At 29.7% G+C, this 25026-nt stretch overlaps 2 protein-coding genes across 2 annotated transcripts in view; one reads left to right on the top strand and one right to left on the bottom strand.

Annotated features, from left to right (window-relative positions):
• Window positions 1-133: 133 nt before the first annotated feature.
• On the bottom strand, window positions 134-4629 carry LOC128385472 (atlastin-3-like). Its single transcript, XM_053344340.1, is given in 8 exon segments — window positions 134-1197; window positions 1265-1323; window positions 1326-1540; window positions 1625-2099; window positions 2358-3044; window positions 3674-4008; window positions 4119-4258; window positions 4485-4629. Coding segments are annotated over 5 exon segments (1926 nt in total). The 5' UTR covers window positions 2833-3044; window positions 3674-4008; window positions 4119-4258; window positions 4485-4629; the 3' UTR covers window positions 134-495.
• Window positions 4630-4805: 176 nt separating this feature from the next.
• The window catches only part of LOC128385471 (protein O-mannosyl-transferase TMTC2-like), a 39787-nt gene continuing 19566 nt past the window's right edge, over window positions 4806-25026 (top strand). The window contains 3 exon segments of the mRNA XM_053344339.1: window positions 4806-5662; window positions 5665-5858; window positions 23794-24445. Coding sequence (XP_053200314.1) covers window positions 5501-5662; window positions 5665-5858; window positions 23794-24445 — 1008 coding nt within the window. The 5' untranslated portion in view covers window positions 4806-5500.

The raw sequence follows: 25026 nt of genomic DNA, 5'->3' as shown, positions 1-25026 counted from the left end.
GAATATTGTTCAAGTGTTGCAGCTCCGCCGGTGGAGAAACAACTTAGGGAGGGGAATTTAGTTTAATTCAATTTCTCTCAACAATTAACAATCAACTTTTCAAGAGAAAACAATATTACATGTGATTGATGTGTTTGATTTGAAATTGGAATTGATAATTACCAGAGAGTTGATCTTCTACTCGAATCGAGTTGATTAGATTGGTAATATCAACAATGGAAAAGTGAAAAGTTTAATTGTGATTAGTATTATTTGCTGGTGGGTCATTTGATTGTTTGTATTTTTTGATTAAAAGGTTGTTTATAAAAGTTATACAATTAAGTCGAAATACAAATGTATAAAAATTTAGATTTTTAAATGAGTCGCAATTAAAAGTAGGAGAAAAAAAAGATTTTTGTTGGCAATTGTTGATGATTTAAGAGAATAGGAGAAATTAAATTGTCTTGTTTTTTTGTTTGTAAATTAATTTGACAATAATTGTCGATAATTAAGTTTTTAAACATTGGAATCGTCCAAAAGTGGATTCGAGCTTGGTGACATCATTGCTCTAAGACATTTAGTGGCTCTGTCCCGACTGACCTTAGTCTTGTACCATTTAAAGCCAATGTAACCCGCTCCGGCTACACAAGTAATTCCGGTTAAAATTAATCCGGTTACAAGAACACCGATTAACGCTGAAGATGCAGCCGCTGAACCCATACCATGAGCAGCTAGAGAACCGGAAGTTATACCAAGTATACCACCACCGGCACTTACTCCAGCATAACGAACCTTCATCGATTGAACTTCTTCAACAAGAGATTCATTTTCTTGACTAAATTTGATAAATCGAGCATCCATCCGACGTTTAATCATTTGCTTCATGTTAACATCCATTCCGAGTAACATTAATTGGTGAACTTCATTGATTATCTTTATCTTTAATTGGGAATGTATTCTAATTAATTCTGATGGATCAACGAAAATCATTTGCTCCTTTGATCGGGTCATTTGGTACATTTTCTCCAATGTTTGTTGGTATAATTCAGCATAATAATCATTGAATTTATTACTATATTGTTTGGATATTTTCTCATGGACAATTTTCATTCCATCGGTAATTTTTCCCTTAACCTCATCACACTCTTCGCGAGTGAAAAATTTGGGATGATTTTCGAACATTTCGAGAACATCTTTCTGAACACTTCGGAAAACAGCCTGAAGAAAACAAAGGAAAACAATTAGTTAATCGTTGAATTGCAACTTCAATTGATACAATACTTACTAATATTGTGTTTCGTCCTCTTGGTTTACCAGGATCAAGAACAAGTTCAAGTTCACATTAACCATTTCTTCATAGGTTTTGGTGAAATGATCAATTAATTGATTTTTAGTTGCTAATGAGATTGCCATCATTAATGAATCAATTCGGGGAAATGATCCATCATTAAAAATATCAATTAATGAGCCAAAAAAGTCAACATAACGTTCACATGTTAAATGGATTCCAACCAATTCCTTGGGACAAATAGTTTGAGGACTAAGTAGATGAGTAATGTACCTGGAAATTTAAAAGGATAAACAATTTAGTCAAAATTTTGTTATTGTTTTTTTTTTGGTGTCAAATTAAAAGTCAATCAATTACCTTTCAAGATGCTCACGGAAATCATCTGATAAAGCTCCTAATTCACCTTTATAATGTTTACGATAAATAACATCATTCGGATGCGGCATAAGGTAACAGTAAATTTCTTTATAAGCATCGACTATGGATTCTTTCATTTTCTTAAGATGATCTTTGTCACTTTCTTTAGTAATGAAAATGTCTTCCAAATATTTGGATCCACCTTTTTCACCATAAGAATAGTCTTCAGGGTAACGCCAACTACGAATTAGGAACCATAATCGTTGGAAAGGTTTTAAAAGGGGATCTTTTTTATTGCCCTTTTTACCTCGAGGCTTAATTCCGATCTCAGCTAAACGAACGAAAACTTGAAGCTCTTCAATATCTCTCGGAGTTAATTCTTCTTTTAAATTAAATATTTGAATCGAACTGGCAGCAGTACTAATACCGAAAACATGGCTCCAACGGCCACGAACTTCATCTTTACCATAAAGACCTAAAAAACGAAATCCGAATTGAGAAAGAGAGAGAGAGAGAAAATAAAACGATAAGGAAGAAAAAAAATCGAAAATTAAAGTCGAATAGATCAAAACAAACAAACGTGTTACATGAATGGAGGTTAAGGTAATTGTTGTAACAATTGTTGATTTTAGATGTTGATTAGAGTTGAACTTTTTGTTTCTTTCTATTTGTTAATTTGCTGTTAAGTGTGAAGTTAAGTGAAAGTAGCAAATTCAAGGTTTATAAAACTGACCTTCGGTATCCATAAAGATTACGGCAACTTTTTGACCAGAATTGGTTGTTATGATGTAAGGTTGATCCCAAATCCATATACCACGAGTTACAGTTCCATGGGTTGGCTTCCATTCGAGACCCATCAAAGGTTCATCAGCATCACCAATCCATCCTGATGAACCATCTCTCTCCATGTAACGGAAACAATAGTTTTCAAATGAAGTTTTACCCGAACTTGTTGGTCCAACAATTGATATTACTGCAATTGGTAGATCACGAATTGCAGGATCATGAAGAACTGAGGATAAAGCTGAACGATCAAATTGACAGGCTTCAGAATTTTCTGAAAACTGAACAATTTGAATACCTTTTCCTTTAATTTTTGGCTGTGGTTTAGGTTTTATTTTAGGTTTCCTTTTTATCGGACTGATTTCACTGACTTTACTTTCAGAGTTTTCATCAACCTCTTTCATGACAGTCTCTAAATCAGCCATAGTCCAAAAATTAACAGATCACTTTAAGAAGACGAAAAAGTTTATGTTTATCTCTTTAAATATTCAAATGTATCTGCTTTGATTAAGATAATGTAAACGTCAGAAATGACCATCAAATCACTGGAGTTATAAATATAACTAAGAGAAAATCAGGAATAATCCAGAATTGTGATGAAAAGATGGAGATTAATTCACTAGTTTCAACTGATCACCTGAATAAAGGTAAATATTAGAAAGAGTAGAAAACAAAACATTAGATCAAAATAGATGAAGTTATTAAATAATTGAAGTCCAGAGGTAAAGGTGGAGACATTATTATAAACACTGGAATTAAATGAAAGGATTTGATTTGGATTAACAAAGAAAGATTTGATTGTGTGATTAATGTAATGGTCACTGTTATTGGTGGAGATGTTGTTGTTATTGTTGTTGTTATTGTTGATGTGCAATAAGATTGAATGATAACAATCAATTAAAAGGGAATTTGATGAACAATCATCCATTTTGATTGAAATGTCTTTAACTGTAATAGATGTGAATCAGTAAATCATATGAAAAGAGAGAGAGAAATTCATTATTTTGAAATAATGGAAAACTAAACGATAAAAAAAGGTAACTCAAATATAAGAGACAGACTGTAACTAACATCAAGTACAAGTGTACGGATATAAGGTAACCAGTAAAACCAAGCAAGGTCAACAAGTTACTGTCTTAATAGATACACAGATACACGCCAACAATTAACGACAATAAAAACAAGCAGCATTACCAATAGCAAGAAAATTATGATGATAATCAGAGTTGGTTAACATCAATTAGAAAACATAAATCATTTACTTACCATGAATAATCAAGTGAACAGGAAGAAAATTGTAATCACAATTTTGGTGGAAATTAACTGAATATTATAAAAAGAATAGAAAATCACAAAATCACAAAATTCTCCAAAAGGAAAACAGATACAATATCGAATTTCCACTTTTTCTCTTCTCTTTTCTCCTTCTCTCTCGCTCTCTATCTCTATCTCTCTCTCTGGAGCCCAACAAGCTTATAACAGGTCCCAGGTAATTTAGAAACTGGTTTGGAAGATGAAGATAAGCCATCACTTTACTTTTCGAAATGGATTCAATGGACTCTCCGGTTTCTCTACCTCCGATTACCACAATTAAGTTAACACTTTTCCAGCAAAAAATGAGAAACAACTGATTAACTTTTGAAAGATTCAAATGTGAACAAACAGCTGATCGGGTTACAAAGTTCCCTCTCTCTCTTCATGTAAATGATACCTTGTCCATTCCAATGTGTTAAGTGAATGTGAGAGCCTCCAAATTTACATGGATGAAAAGATTGACAGTCAATGTGATCAAATGGTAGAGATGACAATCAATAGATTTCGAAAGAAATTAGCATAAGTGATTCTTGTAGTCTGTAAGGGAGAAAAAAACCAAAAGAGAAAAAAATAAAAATTCTATTCTAAATATCTGAATAGGAGAGAAATGTCATTAATCTTTTTTCCTTCAATTATCACAACCAATAGAATACGACAAATTGAGCAAGATATGAGATAATTACCACAAGAAAAATGTAACAATTAGATAATTACAAATAGAAAAAAAGAGAAAAATAAAATTAACCCAAATACAGTTACAAACCTTTTCTCACCAACAAACGAGACCCAGAAAACATGATACAAACAGAAAAACACCCAAATCTCATTAGCGGAGATTAAACAGCTCAAAAGAAAATCAAGATCATCAATAAAACAATTAGAAATGAAATTGAAAACAAAAGAAAATCAAACAACAATTAAAAAGAAGGGAACAAAAAAATGAACAATTAAAATTAAACAGAGAAAAAAGTGAACCGTTTCAGAAAAGAAACACTAGAGGGCGACACAAATTCTATTGGAAATTTGTATTCTCTTGTTCATCTTTTTTTCTGAATGAAAATTAACAACAGAGCGGGTTAGTTACCCACCGAGTGTACACCAGATAAATTGAGAGTGGAATAAGAAAAGAACCTCCCACAATGAGTAAAATGAGCCAATAAGATGGACGATGTAAAAAGAATAGCAAAAGAAAGAGAAGAGAAAAAAAAATTGGCCGAAAAAAAAACTTAGACAAACAAATAGAGATCGAAAGAGAAACTTAAAGTTATCATATCATAAAGAGAGAGAGAGAAAGATGATAAAAGAAGAGAAGAAGAAGAAGATAAAACATACATATAATAAGAATACCACATAATCATCTCTCTCTCTCTCTTTATCTTCCTCCTCCTCCTCCCACCGGCCTTTTAACATTAAACTTTTCCTCCTCTCTCTTCAATTGAAATCATCTCCTAGTCCAGTAAACATCATTTACTCATCATCTTCATCCCTCATCATATTTATCATCATCCTCATCATCTGTAAGCTTTACCCTAGTCTCCATCACTCTACCATTAACCTCCAGTAACAATAATTCAACTCTCACTCTTTAATTAAAGTTCAATTTACAAATTCAAATTTGATTGGAAAACTTTCCAAACAATTTGATCTAAAATGTAAAATCTCAATTTCTATCATCAAATTGATTAGTTTAACACTTTGTTTCCATTTACATGTTTGTGTGTTCGTATGTGTGTGTGTTGATTGTTTCAGTTAATTGTGTCTAATCATTTCTCCTTAATTATGTGTAAAAATAATCGCGGGATTAGGATTAAAAGTGGCCTTTCGAATCGGTCGAAACCCGTTGATTCGTCGGCCTCATCACTAAGCCATTTATGCAGATCATCATCTCCATTAACTAATTGTGATCATCATCACAATCGTAACAATCAAAGATTTAACAACAACAACAATTGAATATTAAATCAACTGATTGTGATCTAGTTAATTGTGATAATCAATCGAGAATTTTAAATTACTTGATCAAGTTAACATTCAACAATCAGTCAACACTTAATTATAAACATTACGGATTAATTGCTCTTCTTTCAATATTACTTTATATCAACACAATTAACGCTGATTTTGCATATGATGACAGGTAAGAAATAGCAACAACAATTAAGAAAATTAATTCCCTAATTACAATCAATTATTTTCCACAATACATATTGGAAAAAGAGAGAAAAAAAAATTCGAAAAATTTTTCAAATCTCAATTTCTACTTGCACTTTAAACCATAATGATTTGAGTTAATTATCATCAAGTAAATACGACTAATTAACACACAATTAGCAGCAATTAAGAAAAAATAAAATTCTATTGCCAAGAAAATCTTGAGGAAAAAAAACCGAAATAATTAAAGTTGTTGACAATTAGAAGTGAACATTTAATAACATGAAAAGAGATCATTCAAATTGCTCGAATTAAAACTGAAAAAAGTTCTAATTCAAAATTTCATAATTACAACTATTATTTTCTCATCTTCATCATCCATATCTTCCGGTTCCCTGAAATAACCATAAGATGAGACGAATGATAATCGCAAAATAGCATTAGAACTTTAGATATTTTAAGTTCGACGAGGGGGATAGACCGAAAAGAAAAAATTTTCGAAAGAAAATTTTTGTCCAAACTCATTTTCTATTCCCCATCAACATTTGGCTTTTTATTATTACTTTTCAAATGATAATCAATGGATGTTAACGGTTAATAGTAGTCTCGAGTTCTAACAAGATTACAGTTCGATTAGAACCATTGATAACACGATTTCGACAGAAAAGATAAAACTTTTCGCTCTTTATCTTCATCTCTCTCTCTCTCTCTCTCTCTCTCCTTCTGCTCTTCTCATCATTTTTATCATCCTTATCATCATCATCCATTAGTCCATATGCTTTACTTATCATTAACATAATACATTCATCATTATCATCATTTGATTAATCAGTTGATTTAAATTGTTACCATTAAATAATAACTTGACTTTGTGAACAAAATCAATGCTATTAATTGTCAATAAACTGTAGTAACTAATCAATATAATGATTTAACAATTACTATTTAAATTGTTTACACTTTTATAGTTTATCAACTGTTATTTTTATCACAATTGAAATGATACAAAAACCAATTGATTTGTTGATTTGTTGATTTGTTTACATTTAAATCAACATATTAAATTGGCGACAAAATTGTAAACAATTTAAATCAAATTAATGTTTTTCCCTTTTTGATCAATTGAATCGATGGACAAGTTGATTGATTAATTAACAAAATTTTTCGAATTCGAATCTTTTTCACTTTGTAGAAGAAGAAAAAAAGAAATTAGAACTTTGTTCTAATCTTTCGAACACATTTACTAATATATCGATTTTGATTATCAATTGATTTCTTCCAATCATCGATGTTGACATTATCTCGTATCATGGAAAGTATTTTATCAATGTAAATGTCGATACAAGAGAAACATGTAACCATTTGAAGGAGAAGAGAACGGAAATTACTATTCAATTTCCGTGGAACAAGTTGAAACCGGAAGTTGAACTAAGAGTTGCAAATTTTATCGAAACATTGATCTGAACTCGTGTAGAACTTTTTTCTTTACCAATGTTACTTCAATTTGAAACTTTCCATTTGTATCCTCAGGTTTGAGTTGTTGATGATGATGATTTCTTATGGAAACGGAAATGAAGCGAAAAGAAAGAAAAAAGTTCATATTTTTTTTCTATCTTCCTCTTGATCCATTAGAAATTTTCATGATACAATTATCATGGAATAATAATATTCCTATCAGAATCCATTTGATGATGAAATTTGTTCATTTGTCAGAATTGAAAAGTCAGAGAAAGAGCAAAGAAGAAAAAAAAAGAGAAAAATAATTCATGATAACAATTGAATTTAAATCAGAATGTTAACTTTTACCTATTATCATGATAATCATGAAAAGATGATGAGAAACTTACCTGTCATCATTTTCCTCATCATCTTCATCCTTTTTCATGGTAACTTGAAGATGAGATGAACAAAAAAATGGTCATCAAAGTTTCCAGGAAACTGGATGACGGTCAACAGATGATTGAACATGTTGTCATCATCTTCCTGTGTTGATCATCATCATCCCTTCCCATTGTCATGGTAATTTATGATGAGGATGACAAGTTGAAGATAAAAAATGATCATCATCATCATCATTTCCAAACATTTGACACCAATGTAAATTTAAGTTTAATTTTAAATTCAAATTTCCGATTCCAATCAAAAGCAAATTAAAATCCTAATTCAGTTACCAACAAAGAGATACCCATTGATTATGTACACAAGTTAATTACCATAATCAATATATTAGTAAACAATTTAAACTAAATCAAAGAAGATGAAGAAGAAAAGAGAAAATCTTTCAAAAAGTTCACATTAAAGTGACGATGACCATGGACGATCACTGACCTTCCCCATGTTGATTATTATCATGAAGATGATGATGATAATTATCCTGATGATAACAACAACAAAATGATAATGAAACTTTGTCCTCCAGCATAATATGAAACTCTGAAGATGATGAAGATAATGATGATGATCATCATCATTTTACATAATAACCCCTTTTCTCATCATCACAATAATGTAGCATCGCCTCCACATGATAATATCATCGGAATGATGATGATTTTTTTTTCTTCTTCTTCATCATCATTATCATCATCACTTAAACCGTTGAACCAACCACTACCGTCCATAGTTTTATCCTTTAGATTGTAACTTGAAAATCACCCTCAGGGCAAAATGCAATTTGTCTGATACCATTAACGAAAGTACAATTTACAATCGTGACCAATTACATTACAATTTTCAATTTCAACTCTTTTTACAACAATTTACTTATAATCATCATTATGGCTACTTAGTTTTTCCGCTTTTACCTGTGTGTCCATTTTTACAGGTAAACAAAACTACACTTTACTATTACTACTATTAAATAGCTTTCGAAATCATTTTTTGTTTCTTTCTTTTTTTCTCAATTGATGTTAAGGTGGAAAATAAAATTTTCTTTTCCATTGCAACAATTTACCTTCTTCACCTTGATTACCTGTAATAAGTTACATTGTAAAGGTGAGTTGATTTACAATCTCTCTCTCTCTCTCTCTCTCTCTCTCATCTCATCTTTATGATAGACTCACAATAAATGATGAATGATTTTCCAGTTTGGTAAATTGTTATTTCCAATATAATTTAAAAAGCCTCAAAAAATCATCTCTTAGATTAATACAATCACTTTAATCAAGGTAATCTAGTAAAATTTACCTTTGTTGCATTAACTTTACTGGACATTGGTCAGTGTTTATCATAATCAGTTGCTCGCAATTCAAATGATAACATTTTCCCTCTCATTTTGTTTGATATTGTTAATTGTTACACGTAAATACAAGTGATTGGTAAACAATTGATTTTATTTGCTTGCAATTGTAATCAGTTAAATTCTGATCTCGATGGTCAATTTTTTTTGTGATATTGTCTCACCAATCGGAAGTGCGTTTAGTTGATTGATACTGACCACTATGTATTTCCTTTACAACCAACTCATCATCATCCTCATCATCATCATTTTGTCATCCGGAAGTTTCTTGGTTTGAATAATGAAAATATAAACAGAAAATATCAGACCTGTCATCTGATGGTCAAGCTCATTAGCATAACTAATGTTACCTTGGTCAAGATTACTAATAAAAACTTGAAATTTCACTAAATTGCTAGAAATTATTCACAACAATTAGTTAATTAATCTTGCAAATCTTTTAAAACTAATTTCCAAATGAGTAACAACAATTAATATTATTGATGATCCAGGAGATAGTTTCATTTATCATCATCAGCTGTTAACATTGTTTACAAAATTGATTGTAAACAATTAACCAGATAAAATGAAAGCATCATAATGAAACAATTTAAAATTAAATCACCAATTAAATTGAATCTTAATTTGTGTAATAATAATGAAAACAAGTAACTTTTTGTTTTAGAAAACAATAATAATCATTAATGGAAAGTTTCAATTGAAATGTAAATGAATAGCAATTGGAAATTAATTTCCAATTGTAACAAATAGTAATATTTACCCTTGATGATGATGATGATTATGATGATTATCATCATGTTAATCATCCTCATCCTAATCTAATTTGCTTATTCATCCATCAATAAACTTGATTGTTTAATGATGTCTACGTTTAAATAACCAGAAAACCATTAAAACAAAAAGGTAACTAATGAAACTTTTTTTCCCTCCATTCATTTCAATTGGTAAATAAACATTTACATGATGAAAAATTCTGGTTCATGATTCAGTTTCATCTCCATCATTATCCTGCCCATCATCATGATATCATTAAATAATGATAATGATACATTAAGATGATGATGATGATGATAAAATGAAAGTGAAAATAAACTTTTCCAAGTTACTCTTACATGGTAAATCCTTTTGTTTCATTATCATTAGTACATCATCATGATCATCATTATCTTCATCTAATTCATGACGTTATCATCATCAGGATATTACTGAACATCCTTGACCATTGATGGACCAATGTTATGGATTCTGAGCCTGAATCATTTTTTTTTTCAATCTCCTTTGTGTTAATATTTACAACCTTTGACCAATGGTCAGTATTTGACTTTTTTTCCCACAAAAAGTTTAATCGTTTGTTAATTTTTTGATTGACAATCTTTTTAATGAGCCAATGAACAAAAAGATGATCAAGATGATCAATCAATCAAAATGAAGGCAAATATTAAACCAAAGAGATGATTAAGATTACAATTAACTCTTAATTGGTTGTAATGTAGTTATAACAAAATTTGATTCCTTGATTGTTACATAATAAAATCAACGGAAACAGTTGATTGTTGGAAACTTTCCCTTTCCCTTTTGATGTACCAATTAAAATCGTAATTTGATTTAATATTATCAATGAAAAGTTGATCATATAAATTGTGTGATTTACTTACAATCAAATTGACCATTTTATATTTATTTTGTTCATTGACTTGAACCATAATTGATTATGATTAACCATTAATGTTGAAAGTTTAATGGTTAGGAATGGAAATTGTTGAATAATAAATTGAATTAAATTAAATTTAAAATAAGATGAACAAGCAAAACTTGATGTAGTTAACTCAATAGTTAAACTGATGGTAATCAAATTAGCTAATTAACTAGGTCTCTGTCTCAGTTGATTATTTTTCATAGTAAACTATTGATTATAATCAACTAGCGAACTGAATTAAATTTGATTAAGTTAACTAAGAGTTTTTCTCCCTCTTGTAATTGAAAGACTGGTCATAACTCAACAAGACTTTTCTGTCATATCGTTATCATCATGACCATCACCATGTTCATCATCATCATGAGCAATAACTTCATCTGAATCGGAAACATGATGATGAACATGATGATAACTGAAATTTTCCCTTGATACTTTTATGATTTACTTTTTGGTTGAGGGTCAAGTTATTATCTTCATCATCAAGGTAAGCTCAGATTTCAGGTTGATATTAGTAATAAGATGACCAAGATGATACAAGTTAACAAGATTATCATTTTCTGTGTTTCTGTGATTTACTTGATGGCGATGATGACCATCATCATCATCATCATCATCATTATCAGTTAATGAATCAATTTCATGAACCTTATCCTGAATAATATTTTACCTTTGATATTAATATAATATTTATTATGTTGCCATGACGATGATGATGGTGATCATTTTCACAATGATAATTTAGTAATTACCATCGGTCAGATGATCAATTTCATGATATTAATTGTATCCATAATGATTAACACCATGGTTACGGAAAATTTTCCTAAAAATAACATGACGATCGTGATGATTATTAATCCAGGTAATTGTGATGATTCCAATGTTTCAAAATGATATCATGAATTCTGGAAAATTGTTCAGGATAAAAAAGTTTCAATTCATATATTTTTCATCTCTCTCTCTCTCTCTCTCAAATGATTCCGTTTCCAAATCGATTATCCAATTTTGATCATCTTTATCTTCATCTCCCTCGGTAGTTTCAGCAAAATCGGTTACCAAGTTGAGCATGAAATCATGATTACCTTTCGCTCTGATGATTTTAGATAAAAATTTAACAAATTATTGAACTGTCATCTTACCCTCACCAACCATCATCATCATCATCAGCATCCTCATCCTTATCATCCTCTCTCACACAGTTATCCCTCACACCTTAACACCCACTATAGCCCTTGAATCCAACCAAAGGGAGTTGTTGATGATAAAAATTTCAAATTTCCAAGAAAATTGTTAACATTATTCAGGTAAAATATTGGTAACATTTAGTTAATCACAATATAACTTTTGCCATTTACATCAAACCCATGATCATCACGAAAACATGGAAGATAAAAAATTCAATTCAACCTGAGAAACTAAATCTATAAAATGTTTATCTCAAAAAGTTCTGATTCAGAATGAAACCCATGTTCCCTTGCAGATTAATCCCTATATTACTTTGCAGAAATTAACCTCTGACCTGAGCTCGTTTACTTTTCATCAATTCCAAAACTCTTTTCTAAATCATCATGATCTTTTTCCATGAAACTTTCCACTCACCGAAAAGAAAGTTCATCTTCACCTGATATTAACTTCTCATTGTAACAAACTCACCTTGTTCTCATAATATATTAACAAGAACACTATTATTAGCACCATTAGAATCAGAATTTTTTCCATGTTCAGAAAAATAAGGAATCGATTCTCAGAACTTTCCTTAATGTATTAATACATTGAATTCTTATTCGTGAGTCTTTTTTTTTTACTTTTTTCCTCTCTTCGATTTCATGATAATAAAGTCAGAACTTTTTTTTCTTCATCATGAGTTTTAACTTTTCTCTCATTAAAAGTAATTGTTGCTCATTATTCATGGTGAATATTGAGTTTTTTTCGTGATGAAAAAAAAGCCTTACCTTTTAACCCCCTAAAGGGTTGATCATTGATGATAATCATGTTAATTGTTGCCGAGTAAAGTAAATTGTTCAACATCTAAATCTCTGATTCAGCTAATTCTGATAATAATGATTCACCCGTAAGCGTAACAATTTAATTTCAAACTAATCATATAAGTTAATTTCATCTGAATGCTGATTAATCTGTAATTGTAATTGATACAACATATTCATAGTTGACTTAATTTACTTTCCAATGAAATTATTATTAGTTACAATCAATATTTTGTTCAACAATCAACAATTAATCATAATGATTATCATCCTCGTTTTGACAAATTGATTTTAAAAAAAATAATATATAAATTCACTCAGCATCTTCATCCTCATGATAAAATCAATGATCATCATCAATATTTGACCTTTAATTTTTATTAGGTTAACAATGTAACAATTTAGATGACAATTTATGACAATTTATCTTGATGATAAAAAAAAATCTATTGGACAAATTAACTATCTCATCCTGAATATCCTGATAAATTATTATCATTTCAAATGGCAAACAATTAAATTAATTGACTGTGCACACTCAAAGTATCACAAGATAATCAATAATCAAATTAATGGTGTAAACTTATTGCAATTAGTTGATTGTTTACAATTGCAAACGTAAATTGTATCAACTTTTTTTTTTATTTTTCTAAGTTTTTTTTTTCTTATTCATTTGAAATCTAATATCAAACTCATACAATTTTTTATCCTCATCACTGATGATGATGAGGATGATGATGATGATGATTAGTTAATCTATTCAAGTGAAAAAAAATTCACATGGGATTTGAAAGTAAATGGACCGAGAGATGTTGATGATGAACATGAACCATGAAGATAAGATGATGATGAAGATGAAGAAAAAAATTCATCCTCATCTTTTTTTACTCTTCATCTTTTTCTCAAACTTAAATGTATTTCAAATCCATCTTCATCTTTATCTTCATCATCTTCCATCATTAGCAATCATCCTCATCACTTGGATGCAAAAAACCGTTTCAAGCAACAATCAAATGTAACCATGTAAACTTAAATTGTTAACTAACAGATCGCTCACAATTTAAGTTGATCATTGACAATTTAAAATGATCATTTTGTAGTAATTTAAATGATAACAAATGTAAATATCAACAATAAGTCAACAATTTAAATGATTGGCAAGATTAAACTAATGTCCTAATATGAGACTAATGTTTACCATTAGTTAGATAGATAACTTTTTATTTATTACAATAATTGTAATCAGCTAATTGTTGGTTAGTTAATAAGTGTCCATGTTAATAAACAGCAGCAAGAAAAAGTAATCAATTTAACCATTATGATGATAATAATGATGATAATGATTATTAAAATGTCTTCTCATCATTTAACTTTCTTGTGTTTTTAAAAAAAGTTATCATTTTAATTGCTGGAGTAAAAAAAAACTTTGCAATAAAAAAATCTCAATGATAACAAGGTAAGTAAATTGTAATGGCAGTTAAGATGATGATGATGATTGTGATGATGAGGATGACAAGATGTGTAAGTGATAAAAGCATTATAATCATCATGTATCATTAGATTGTATTAAGATGATGATGATGAGGAAGATGAAAATCGTGGCAAAGATGTAATTGCAATTGAAAAAGTAAAGTTCATCTGTGAGAGTCTCTGTAACTATTATCATTTTTATTATTATTTGGTGTTTCAAGAAAAGTAGATTATCATCATCATGACTATCATCCTTATCATCTTTGCCCTGGAAACATGTTTTTGCTATGGGAACTATTCCCATAGCAGAGAGAGAGAGAGAGAGAGAGATGAAGATGAAAAAACCATGATGAGAGATGGACATTGAAGATACTCATTGGTAATAGATAAAAATAAAAGGTAAAAAACGATACAAAGATGATGAAAGGGGAGAGTGGGCAGAGAGAGGAAATGGAAGTGGGAGAGGGTTTCTTACCTCTCTCTCTCTCTCTCTCTCTCGTTCATCAAGGTGTTTGCAATACAATTTGTGAGATGATTTTTCAGTCGATATTGAATTGATCCTTAGGCAACCATTACCTTTTTTTGATGATGAAGATGAGGATGGCAAAAGTATAGAGTCAAAAATGATGAGTAAAAAAGTTGCTCTTATTTTTCATCAAGGTTATACATTAATGTCCTCTGGAAAATATCATCTCACTTTTTTTCATCTTCATTTTACTTTCTATTTCCTTTTGTGATGTAATTTCCTGTTTTTATTTTGGACTCACGGCTAATTATCATCATGATAATGTTCATGATCAGAATTATTTTCCAACACAACAATGCTAATAATAACAGAGATCCGTTAATTTGTCTCTTAGGAAATGTTATCATTTCCATTCAGAATCAATGAGATTTTTTTGTTTTCTCTTGGAAACTTATCATGAATTTTCAGAATCCTTATTATCATCTCGGCGATTTCGACTTAATTCCCTTAATGTAAATTAAATTAATAACAATCTAATGGTGGAAAAATTAATTATCTCAATTTATAGTTTCTCTCTCCCTTTTAATCATTGTTACCTTTTCAATTGATTTGATTAACTTGAAATTAACCATTAAAATTATCAAGATCATTGGCTAATCATCATTGATAATTACAAGATTAAAATTAATGATCGATTTATTTTCTCACAATTCAAACCAAGTGATACTTTCTCATCCTCAATGATTAGTTAATTATTTTCAATTCCATGACAATTTAACTCTACCATTATAATCATTATACAAACTTAATGATTAAAATGAAAACAATTAAACAAATTTCACGTTTTCTAATCATTACTCTATGTAAATTAATCAACAGGAGATAAAGTGGCAAAAAAAAGTTAACAATTTAAATTGAATTTTGATGATTAGTGAAAAAATTATATCAATTGATTTGAACAATTCAAATGAATTCATGATAATGATAAAAGGAAATGACATTTAGAGTGAACAAAAAAATTAACTAATGATTATAATCATCAAAGTTAATTACTTTTCATCTTTCAACTTTTTTTTTCAGTTCTCATCTTAATTATCCTGAAATAATCAACAACATGATCATGTTGATTTAGCTTAACTAAAAAAAGAGTTACATTTCCTAAATTCATTAAGATATTCACTTAATCCATTAGTTTATTAATTATCTTCACCATGATAAATATAATGAACATGATGGTTACGATATTAATGAGAGAGAAAAAGTTTCATGATGAAAAGAGGCGAAAAAAAAATGGAAAAGAAAAAAAAAGTTCCAAACTTTTTCTCATCCTCATCCTTGTGAATAATTAAGATGATATAAAGTCAACCTACTCTTAATTCAATTGAATTATTTATGATTAATATGTTAATCATGTTGATGGTGATTATCATGTAATCGGATTGGATAAACAATCCAAGAGTCAATGTTGACTCGATGTTGTTTGTTGTTGCAATCAAAAAGTTGGTCAATTGCAATTATCATAATCATTTCCACCTTCAACCCAACCCAACTCAAACCCACCCCACCCTCACATAGACACACAAACACCACATCATCATCATCATCATCAATATATTGATGATAATGATGATTATCTTTTCCTGAACATGAAAAATTAATCTAAAAGTCTACAAATCTCAAGTGACTTTCAATTCGTGGATTTTAATTCAAATTGATGTTGATTCAGTTTCCTAATCACATCAGATCAATAAAATAACACCATCATCAACAATTCAGACACTATAATGATTAATTAGCCATGATAATGATTAATATACAAAATATTTACCCATGAATATGAATGAATAAAATAGCAATTTAAATCCATTTTGAAATTGAATTTGTTACCTGATTGTTGATAGGAAATTTTTTCCTTTCTTTAACTAATATCAATGGTAACACATTAAACTTGATACATTGTGTCATTAATAATTATCTCGATATGATATTGATAAAGTAACATTTTCATTCATATTATTTATCAAGTCGAATCACGTTCACAGAATCAGAAAGCGGAAACCAAATGCTACAAAATTCATCATTAATCGTGTAATTATTTAGATGTTAATAACTTGATAGTTTTGTTACTTTCGATTCGGTTTTCTTGCCTCCCAGTTAATACAACCACCAGCATCCTCATCATCAGCATCATCATGCCGGTGATATTATTAGATAATCTGAAAAAAGGAGGTGAAAATGAACAGGAGTAGGTAATGATTATGGTGGAAAAAAAATAATCCATAAGAGGTTTATCCTTTTTTATGTAAGAGGATTATCTTGGTAAGTCTGTTAAGCTGAAAAGGCTTGACCAGTGAGAAAGAGAGAGAGAGAGTGAGAGTGAGTGAGCAACTTTAACCCACTTGATTTACTCAATTGGATTGACAACAAATCTGCCTCAATCAGCTATCATCAATGAAATGATAATACAATTATCACTTTGATGAGTAACCACCGTTACCACTTACACCAAATGAGTGAGATATTTTCATTCAATTGTTGTAATTGTAACAATTTCATTTAACTCAAATCACAAGAAACAATTTGATTAACCTAATCAACCGTAATCAATACCCAAATACACGCACTAATCATCAAGTAATCAAACAAAATAATATGCAGGTTACAAAATCTCAACCAACATAATCAGATGAAAGTTGATTCATTAAAAAAACTTTAATAATAATAATTAATGAAAATGTTACAATATTTTCAACGTAATTAATGAAAACTGTTACTTAAATTCAATGGACTTAACTGATTAATGGTTGATTGTCATTGTGATTTTTGTCCATCTCATTTCCTGTAAATGTTTGTCCCTCATCATCATCAAATTTAATGATTGTAGTTAAATTTTATGATAGGATTTAGGTCATAAAAATGAATGGACAATAATATCATTGACTTTGTAGTGATTTAAATGTTATCATCATCATTATCATCATCACCATGAAGATGACTACACACAGATAAAAATGAGAAAATGACCAATCCCAATAAATGGACATTTGGAATTTAAATTTCTCTCCTTAAACTTTTCTTCCCCGTAAAAATCATCAATCACAATTAACTATCAGGCAATTTCGCTACCCTAATCACAAATCGTAAATTGTGCACAAATCTAATCAAAGGTTGATTAAGGAAAGATGAAGAGATGAAGTATTATAACCAAGAAGATGAAGATGAGGATGAGGATGGAAGAAAAAATAAATTTAATTTACCCAAAGAACTGGAGCAAAAAAACAACAACAACAACAACTCACCCAAGTATAAAATGTTCACCATTAGTTTGAAACTATTATCACAAAAAAAACATGATACAAACCAAATGCTCATCTTCATGGCAATCATGATGATGATGATACTGTTCATGTAATGTTAATGTGTTGAGTTTTTTGATTATTGTGTTTACTTCAGTATAACTTGAACCCTCATCCTGAAAACCCACTGTAATCATATTTGTGTGTGTTCATAAGATATACTGAATTATTATCATGAAAAACACTGCAAACAAAACTGATATAAAACAGCATCATCATCATCTTCATCTCTATCATATAAGTTGTGAGTGGAAAACAATAATAAACATGATGATGATGAAGATGAAACTTCAGAAGTTAATGGAGAATATTTTTTTATGCCTCTCTCTCTCTCTCTCTCCCTCATCTTCTTTATCATCATCATCGTCATCATTTCTCATCTCCATCTCATCCAGCAAAATAACAACAATAATCTCATAATCTTATAAGTGCTTTAGGTTTTTATTATTATTATGACAATGTGGTTATCAGGTGAGATTATGAGTTAATCTGATGGATTCAATTTTCATCATGAAACTAATTTTTTTCATCATTGATCATCAATTGAGCATTTCAACTGTTTAACAATCAAAATCCATTAATTGGTCATTTTTTTTTTGGTAATTTAATCAACATATTTTCTGATGATTCAATGAATTCACTGAATTTGAATATCCAAATGAAACTTATTTACTAATAATATTAATCCATGATAATGTTTTTATTATCATTGAACTTTATCTAACTTTTTGCTCTTAGTTTGATTATATTCTGTATTCTGATAATATGATATTATCATGAAACATGTTCATCATGAATGTTAACCAAAAAGAAAAGCTAATCTAATAATAATCTAACTTGAATTCTGATAATAATATTCATACATATGTATGTATATATTTATCTCATGGTGTAAATAACTCTGAATAGTAACAATGATGAACATGAACAATTAGAATTGAACATAATTGTGTTAATTTAATGGTAGAAAGAAAAATCCTAAATCTCATATAATCTCATATTCATTCATATTTTCATCTCATGTTGATATTTTTATCATCTGATCATGAAGAGAACGACGATAACAATAATAATGAGCAAGTTCCTGTAAAAAAGTTCTGATATTATTCAAGTTACCATGTTGTTGATTGTTGTTGTTACCATGAGGAGGAATTTATTTACTCAACTTGTTTAGAAATAAGATTTTCATGGTAAGCTACAAGATCTGTTGAAACTTTTGAGAGAGGAAAAAAGTTCTGCTCAGAATTAGCTCTGAACTTTTTCACTGGACAGGAAGAATCAATATTGACCAATCGAAAATTTTTCATCTTCAATTTTTCAGTTTTCTTTTTTTTCTCTTCTCATTTCATCATAATCTTTACATTGTCCATCAAAATGATTAAAGTTTCCTGAATTATCTCATTGAACTTTTCCATGAAACTTTAATCTTTCCCCAGTTGGAACATAAAAAAAAAGTTCTATTGACAGTTTTATTATCTTCTCTTTGATTTCTTTCTTATCATCATGTCATCATCGTCATCAGAATGATGATGGTCAAGAAGATGATCAAATGTGACTTTTAAAGTGACCATTGATTTCTTCATCTTTTATCATATTGATAATCTTCACAAAAAGTATCATGATAACCTCAATCTGATTAGATTTATATTCAATTGGAATTGTTTATTTTATCGTTGTTAAAATATCATGATGGTGATTCATCCATGAAGATGAATATCATTCAGAATAAAATATTTACTGACCAATCAAACTTGGTCAGTTTGTTTATTGTTATCAATATATATTGAAATTATTACTATTATCAAGTTTGATTGATTGAATATTCAACTGAATTTATATGATATAATATCAATGAATTGAGAATCCATGATAACAAAAGATGAATAATAAAACCAGAATCGTAGTAAAAATTTGATATTTTCATTATATTTGTTTTCGCTTTTGCATATCTCTGGACATTCATCATGAAAAAAGATTCACAGTTAATACATTGAACTAGATTATCATGATTGTTTCCATTGATAAACATTGGATGGAAAAAATTTTTTTTCTCTCTCAACTTTATCTTTGAATATTATTCAACTTTCACCCTGAGTATTATCATGTTTCAGATATTTTCAGTTTACTTGTTCATTGAAATGTCTTATGTATTATTATCATCATCATCATTATTATTAGCACTTTCATTTCGTTACCAAGGTAACAAGTTTAATGTTATCTGAGCTCATGGTGGGTATTCAGTGTTCATCTTCTGTAGTTTTATATGAATATCATCATAATGTTCATTTTTCGCTGAATAATATATATTATATGTAAATTGAAGATGATCATCATGGTGATGCTTAAGAAAAGGGGAAACCTCTTCCTCTGAATCGGAAAGGTAAAATTGGCTCAGAACTTGATGGAAAAACTTTTTTACCCTGAAATTTTGTTCCAAATTTTTTCATGGACACTCATGAGTCTATCTTTATCTCTCTCTTTTTATCACCGAGCAATCAAATTTACATGATAATCACATTTACAATTGTGTGTATATGTGAGATATTATATCATTACCATGATTTCAATGGGAATGACAATAAAAGGTTATTCAAAGTTTATTCAGAATTTTCAACTTTTTTTATAATATATTTTATTCAACATTTTCCATGACAAATGTTAGTCTTTTTGTTGTTGTTTTCCTTGTTCATGAAACTTTGTCCCAGAACTGAATGTTTGATTATCGTTTCCATTGAATAGTATTTGCTAGTTAACTTCCTCGATTTGAGAGAGAGAGAGAGTTTTTTTCTGCACCATTCAAAAGAGAAAATAAAATGTTCTAATCAGTTCTAACTCATTTCATCATATGCTTCTGAATAGAATCAGTGTTTTATTCTGGTGGAGATAAAATTCTGATGAATGATGAAGATGATGATTATTGTGTTTGTATTAATATGAGAAAAGATGAATATATCATCAGGGAAGAGGGAAAAAGTCATGGAGAGGAAAAAAATAATAGAAAAGAAAATAAGATGAACAGGAAATAATGAAAAGAAAGTTACTAATAGAAAAGAAGTTGAAATGATACTGATGATGAAAAGGGTGCGGTCTTGGGGGTGGAAGATCATGAAAGCAAAGAGAATGTCAAAATATTTGTATGTGAAAAGAATATCAAATTTTTCTTATTCTACTTTTTTTATTCTCTTTACACTTTTCTTTTTCTCTTTGATATTATTTTCATTTCTTTCGCCATCACGAGTTATCATGTTATCGTTATTATCGCTCCACTTATCTCATCTTTTTCTTGGTTAGCTGAACTTTTTTTTTCACACAGAATCATGATGAGGATGAGAAAGAGTCTCATCTGAGCTCATCATAATTATTTCGAGCTTTTTGTTCAGAAAATTGTATCGAACTTTTTTTCTTCATCTTTTCCTTCCTCGAACTCATTCAACTTTTCTTTTCGAAAACTTTGACAGAACTTTTTTTGTTAATTCTTCCAGATTATCAGTCAGAATATTAATTGAATTTAAGGTTAGTAAATTTAACCAGTTGATCAGATTTGTCATTTATTTTCAAGGTGAATTTCAAAGTTTAACTTAATCATTTCTCAAGTGATTAATAAATCATCATGATGATCATGAAAGTGTTTGATCATGTTGGATATTAATTGGATAATAATAAATGTTTTCTGTGTATGAATTTTACATGAAAACTAGGAAATTCACATGGGAATTGTGAGTAACATATCCATGGATATATTCATGAGAGATACTCATTCTGTTGGAGTACATTATGTTAATGATAAATTTACTGATTAACAGCAATTAAAAATTGATCATGATAATCAATTGGAAATCAAGTTTCATTTGAATGAGTAAATATTTCAGTTTGCTGAGTTTTTCTTAGAGATATTTTTGTGAACATTTTTCATGGAAGAATTTTTTTATCCAATATATTATATCAAGCACTAATACACTTGAACCACAGAGTAAGTTGAAATTTTCATGTTGCATACCCTTCCCACTGCTCAAGTTTATGATAATATGATTGGTTACAAGGTAGGAATATATAAAGATTTGTTGTATCATGATAATGATGTTGGGGTGGGATGAAAAAGTCATGATAACAAATACATGGAGAGAGAGAGATGAGTACATGATATTAAAAGTGGGAAAAATGAATACTCAGAATGCTGAAAGAACCATGAAGAGAAAGAAAGAGAGAGAAAAAAGTAGAATTTTCCAATTTAATCTAAGAAAAATGTTTCAACATTCAGAGTAGAGGGTATTATGTGTGTGTATACACATTTAGATTATGTGAGCATTTTACTTGAACAATTCCAAGTCTCATGTTGATAAATTTTTCAAAGAGAAGATGAAAAATTCTTGGCTCTTACTTTTTTCTCTCTCTATCTTCAAGTATCATCTTCTTAGCATCATGGATATAAGAGAAAGATCTGAAGATGAAAAATGATATCACCAAAGTTGAAGATTTCTCTTTGAACAAATCGAATGATAAAAGTCGATATAATGAGAATTATATAAGAATGGAAAGAAAATATATTTATTATTCTTCCATATTAATGAGAATTTCCAATGTTGAACTAAGAAGAATGTTACAGATTCTTGATTCTTATTCTTTCCCAATTGATATAATGAGATGAAAAAATATTACCAATAGTTGATTTTTCTGTTGATTCTAAGAGAAATGTGACTGGAACATTTTCCTTGGAACTTTTCAAAATAAAGTTGAACAAAAAGTCTTGTAAGGTAACCCAACCATACAACCATAAGAGTCACTCTCATGAGAATAATATTTTGTTACCTGTTATTAGCAATGAGTATTCAATGATATATATATACAACAATGAATACCCACCAACCTTAGAAACTGAAGGTTGTGATAAAATTTGAAATTGAATGGATAATAATTGAGTATGATTATCATTTCATGATAATCAATTTGATTGTCTAACTTTTATCATCTCAAACCTTGAACATTGACTCGCTATTAGTATTTGAGTCTGTCCATTGTATTAGTCTGAATATAATAAAGATAATGATGACCAGTGGATGAGGAAAATGTTGTTAACAACTTTTGACCATTAACAGTTAATATATTTTCATTATCATCAATGAAGATGTCTTCATCTTTATCTGTCTTTTATTATCTTCCTCTCTCTCTTTAAATCAAACTTTCAATATGTTTCTCTATGTATTCAAGTTTCCCCTTCTCAACATTGACCTTATCTAATGGTCAGCATTTTCCTTCATCATTATTCTAGTTGAAATAAACTCTAATATGTTGAGTAAAATGTTGGCAGTATCATAAGTCTACCAATGACTTCCGTTTTCAATGGAGTCGTAAAAACGAACAGAAAAAAAGTTCTTTTTTTCCTCTTCCTATTCAAAGAAGATGAAGAAAATGTTCACTCCTGATTTTCTCACATTTCCGGTTCCATTTCCATTCTTTATGAATTTTTTTGCTCTTTTTTCCACTTCCTCTCTTCACCACCCACTCTTCATTTTTTCCTCCATGGAATATTATTTTACCAGTTACTCTTTCTTTCCCGTCATTTTCATCTGACCAATACCCTCCTATGGTCAAGCATCGAGGTGATTTAGAACTACAGAAAGTTAACTCTTTGGGAAATAATTGATTGTGACAATTACTCTTGTATCGAAATGATGTAACTAATTGTTGATTTTTTTTTTTTCTTGTTTGATAGTCGAGCGATCAAGACGAACCACGATCTTGACCCATCGACACCTTGGACTAATCTTTTTTATAATGACTTTTGGGGAACCCCTTTGGCCCATTCGGGTTCTCATAAATCATATCGACCATTAACTGTCCTCTCATTCCGGATAAACTATTATTTTGGTCAACTTTCACCCGCCGGTTATCACGGAGTAAACGTTTTCCTTTACACTTTAGTCTGTCTACTTTTTACCCACCTTACAACTTATATTTTCCACCCTGAAGATTCCCGCTCTTGTCTCGTCTCTAGTCTAATATTTACAAGTCATCCAATTCACACGGAATCAGTGGCCGGAATCGTTGGTCGAGCCGATCTATTGGCGACAATATTTTTCATAATCTCACTAATTTGTTACATTCGTTACTGTCAATGCAAAGATTTAAACATTTCCCACCCCACTGACCATCAACATCTCACTGGGAGTAAAACAATCTCACCCTACAATGAAAGGGTCACCTACATTTACCTTTACACTTCACTGGTCACCGCTTTCTGGTCAATGCTTTCCAAGGAGTATGGAATCACTGTCCTTGGTGTATCAGCAATTTACCACCTCGCAGTTCATCATCACTTAATCACCCACCGGTCAATACGAAATCTAAGAAAATTATTCAAAGAGGTAAGTCAACAATTGACCAACTAAATTGTTCCTAAATTGTTGATTGTCTCAAAACGATTCCAAAGGTAAAATTGTTTCACTTACAATTTGATGCAATTTAAATTTCTGTCTCTCCACTAATTAGATTTACATGATTATTTAAATGAGTTATAAGCTTTTTGTTTTCATGAACAATTTAAACTCCTCATAAGAATTGAGATGCTAACCTTTAAATTGAACAATCAATTAAATTGTTGAACCAAAATTAGCAGCAATGAAAAAAAAGAAGAGGAAATTTGCTAATTTAAGTTAATTTGTTTAATTTAAAATGTTGATGGTGATGTTTAAGGCAGTGGGGTGGGTGGAAATCTCTCTCTCTCTCTCTCCTTCATGGTTTACTATTCAACCTTTATTGTTAACACCTTGAAACACTGGGAACAATTAACTTGATGATTATAATTTGCAAATTGGATTAGTTTAAAACGTTAAACAAAATCAATTAATCTTTCAGTTAATTGCTAATAATTAGCAACTCCCAAAACTATTGACCAAATGAGTAAATGTTTATCTCAGTAAGAGGAATCATTCATCTTCATGTAAAT

Source organism: Panonychus citri, unplaced genomic scaffold (assembly GCF_014898815.1).
Source record: "Panonychus citri isolate SS breed McGregor unplaced genomic scaffold, ASM1489881v1 Contig00049, whole genome shotgun sequence".
Taxonomy (NCBI): Eukaryota; Metazoa; Arthropoda; class Arachnida; order Trombidiformes; family Tetranychidae; genus Panonychus; species Panonychus citri.
Note: the sequence above shows the minus strand (reverse complement) of the source record. Positions and strands in the feature narration are given on the sequence as shown.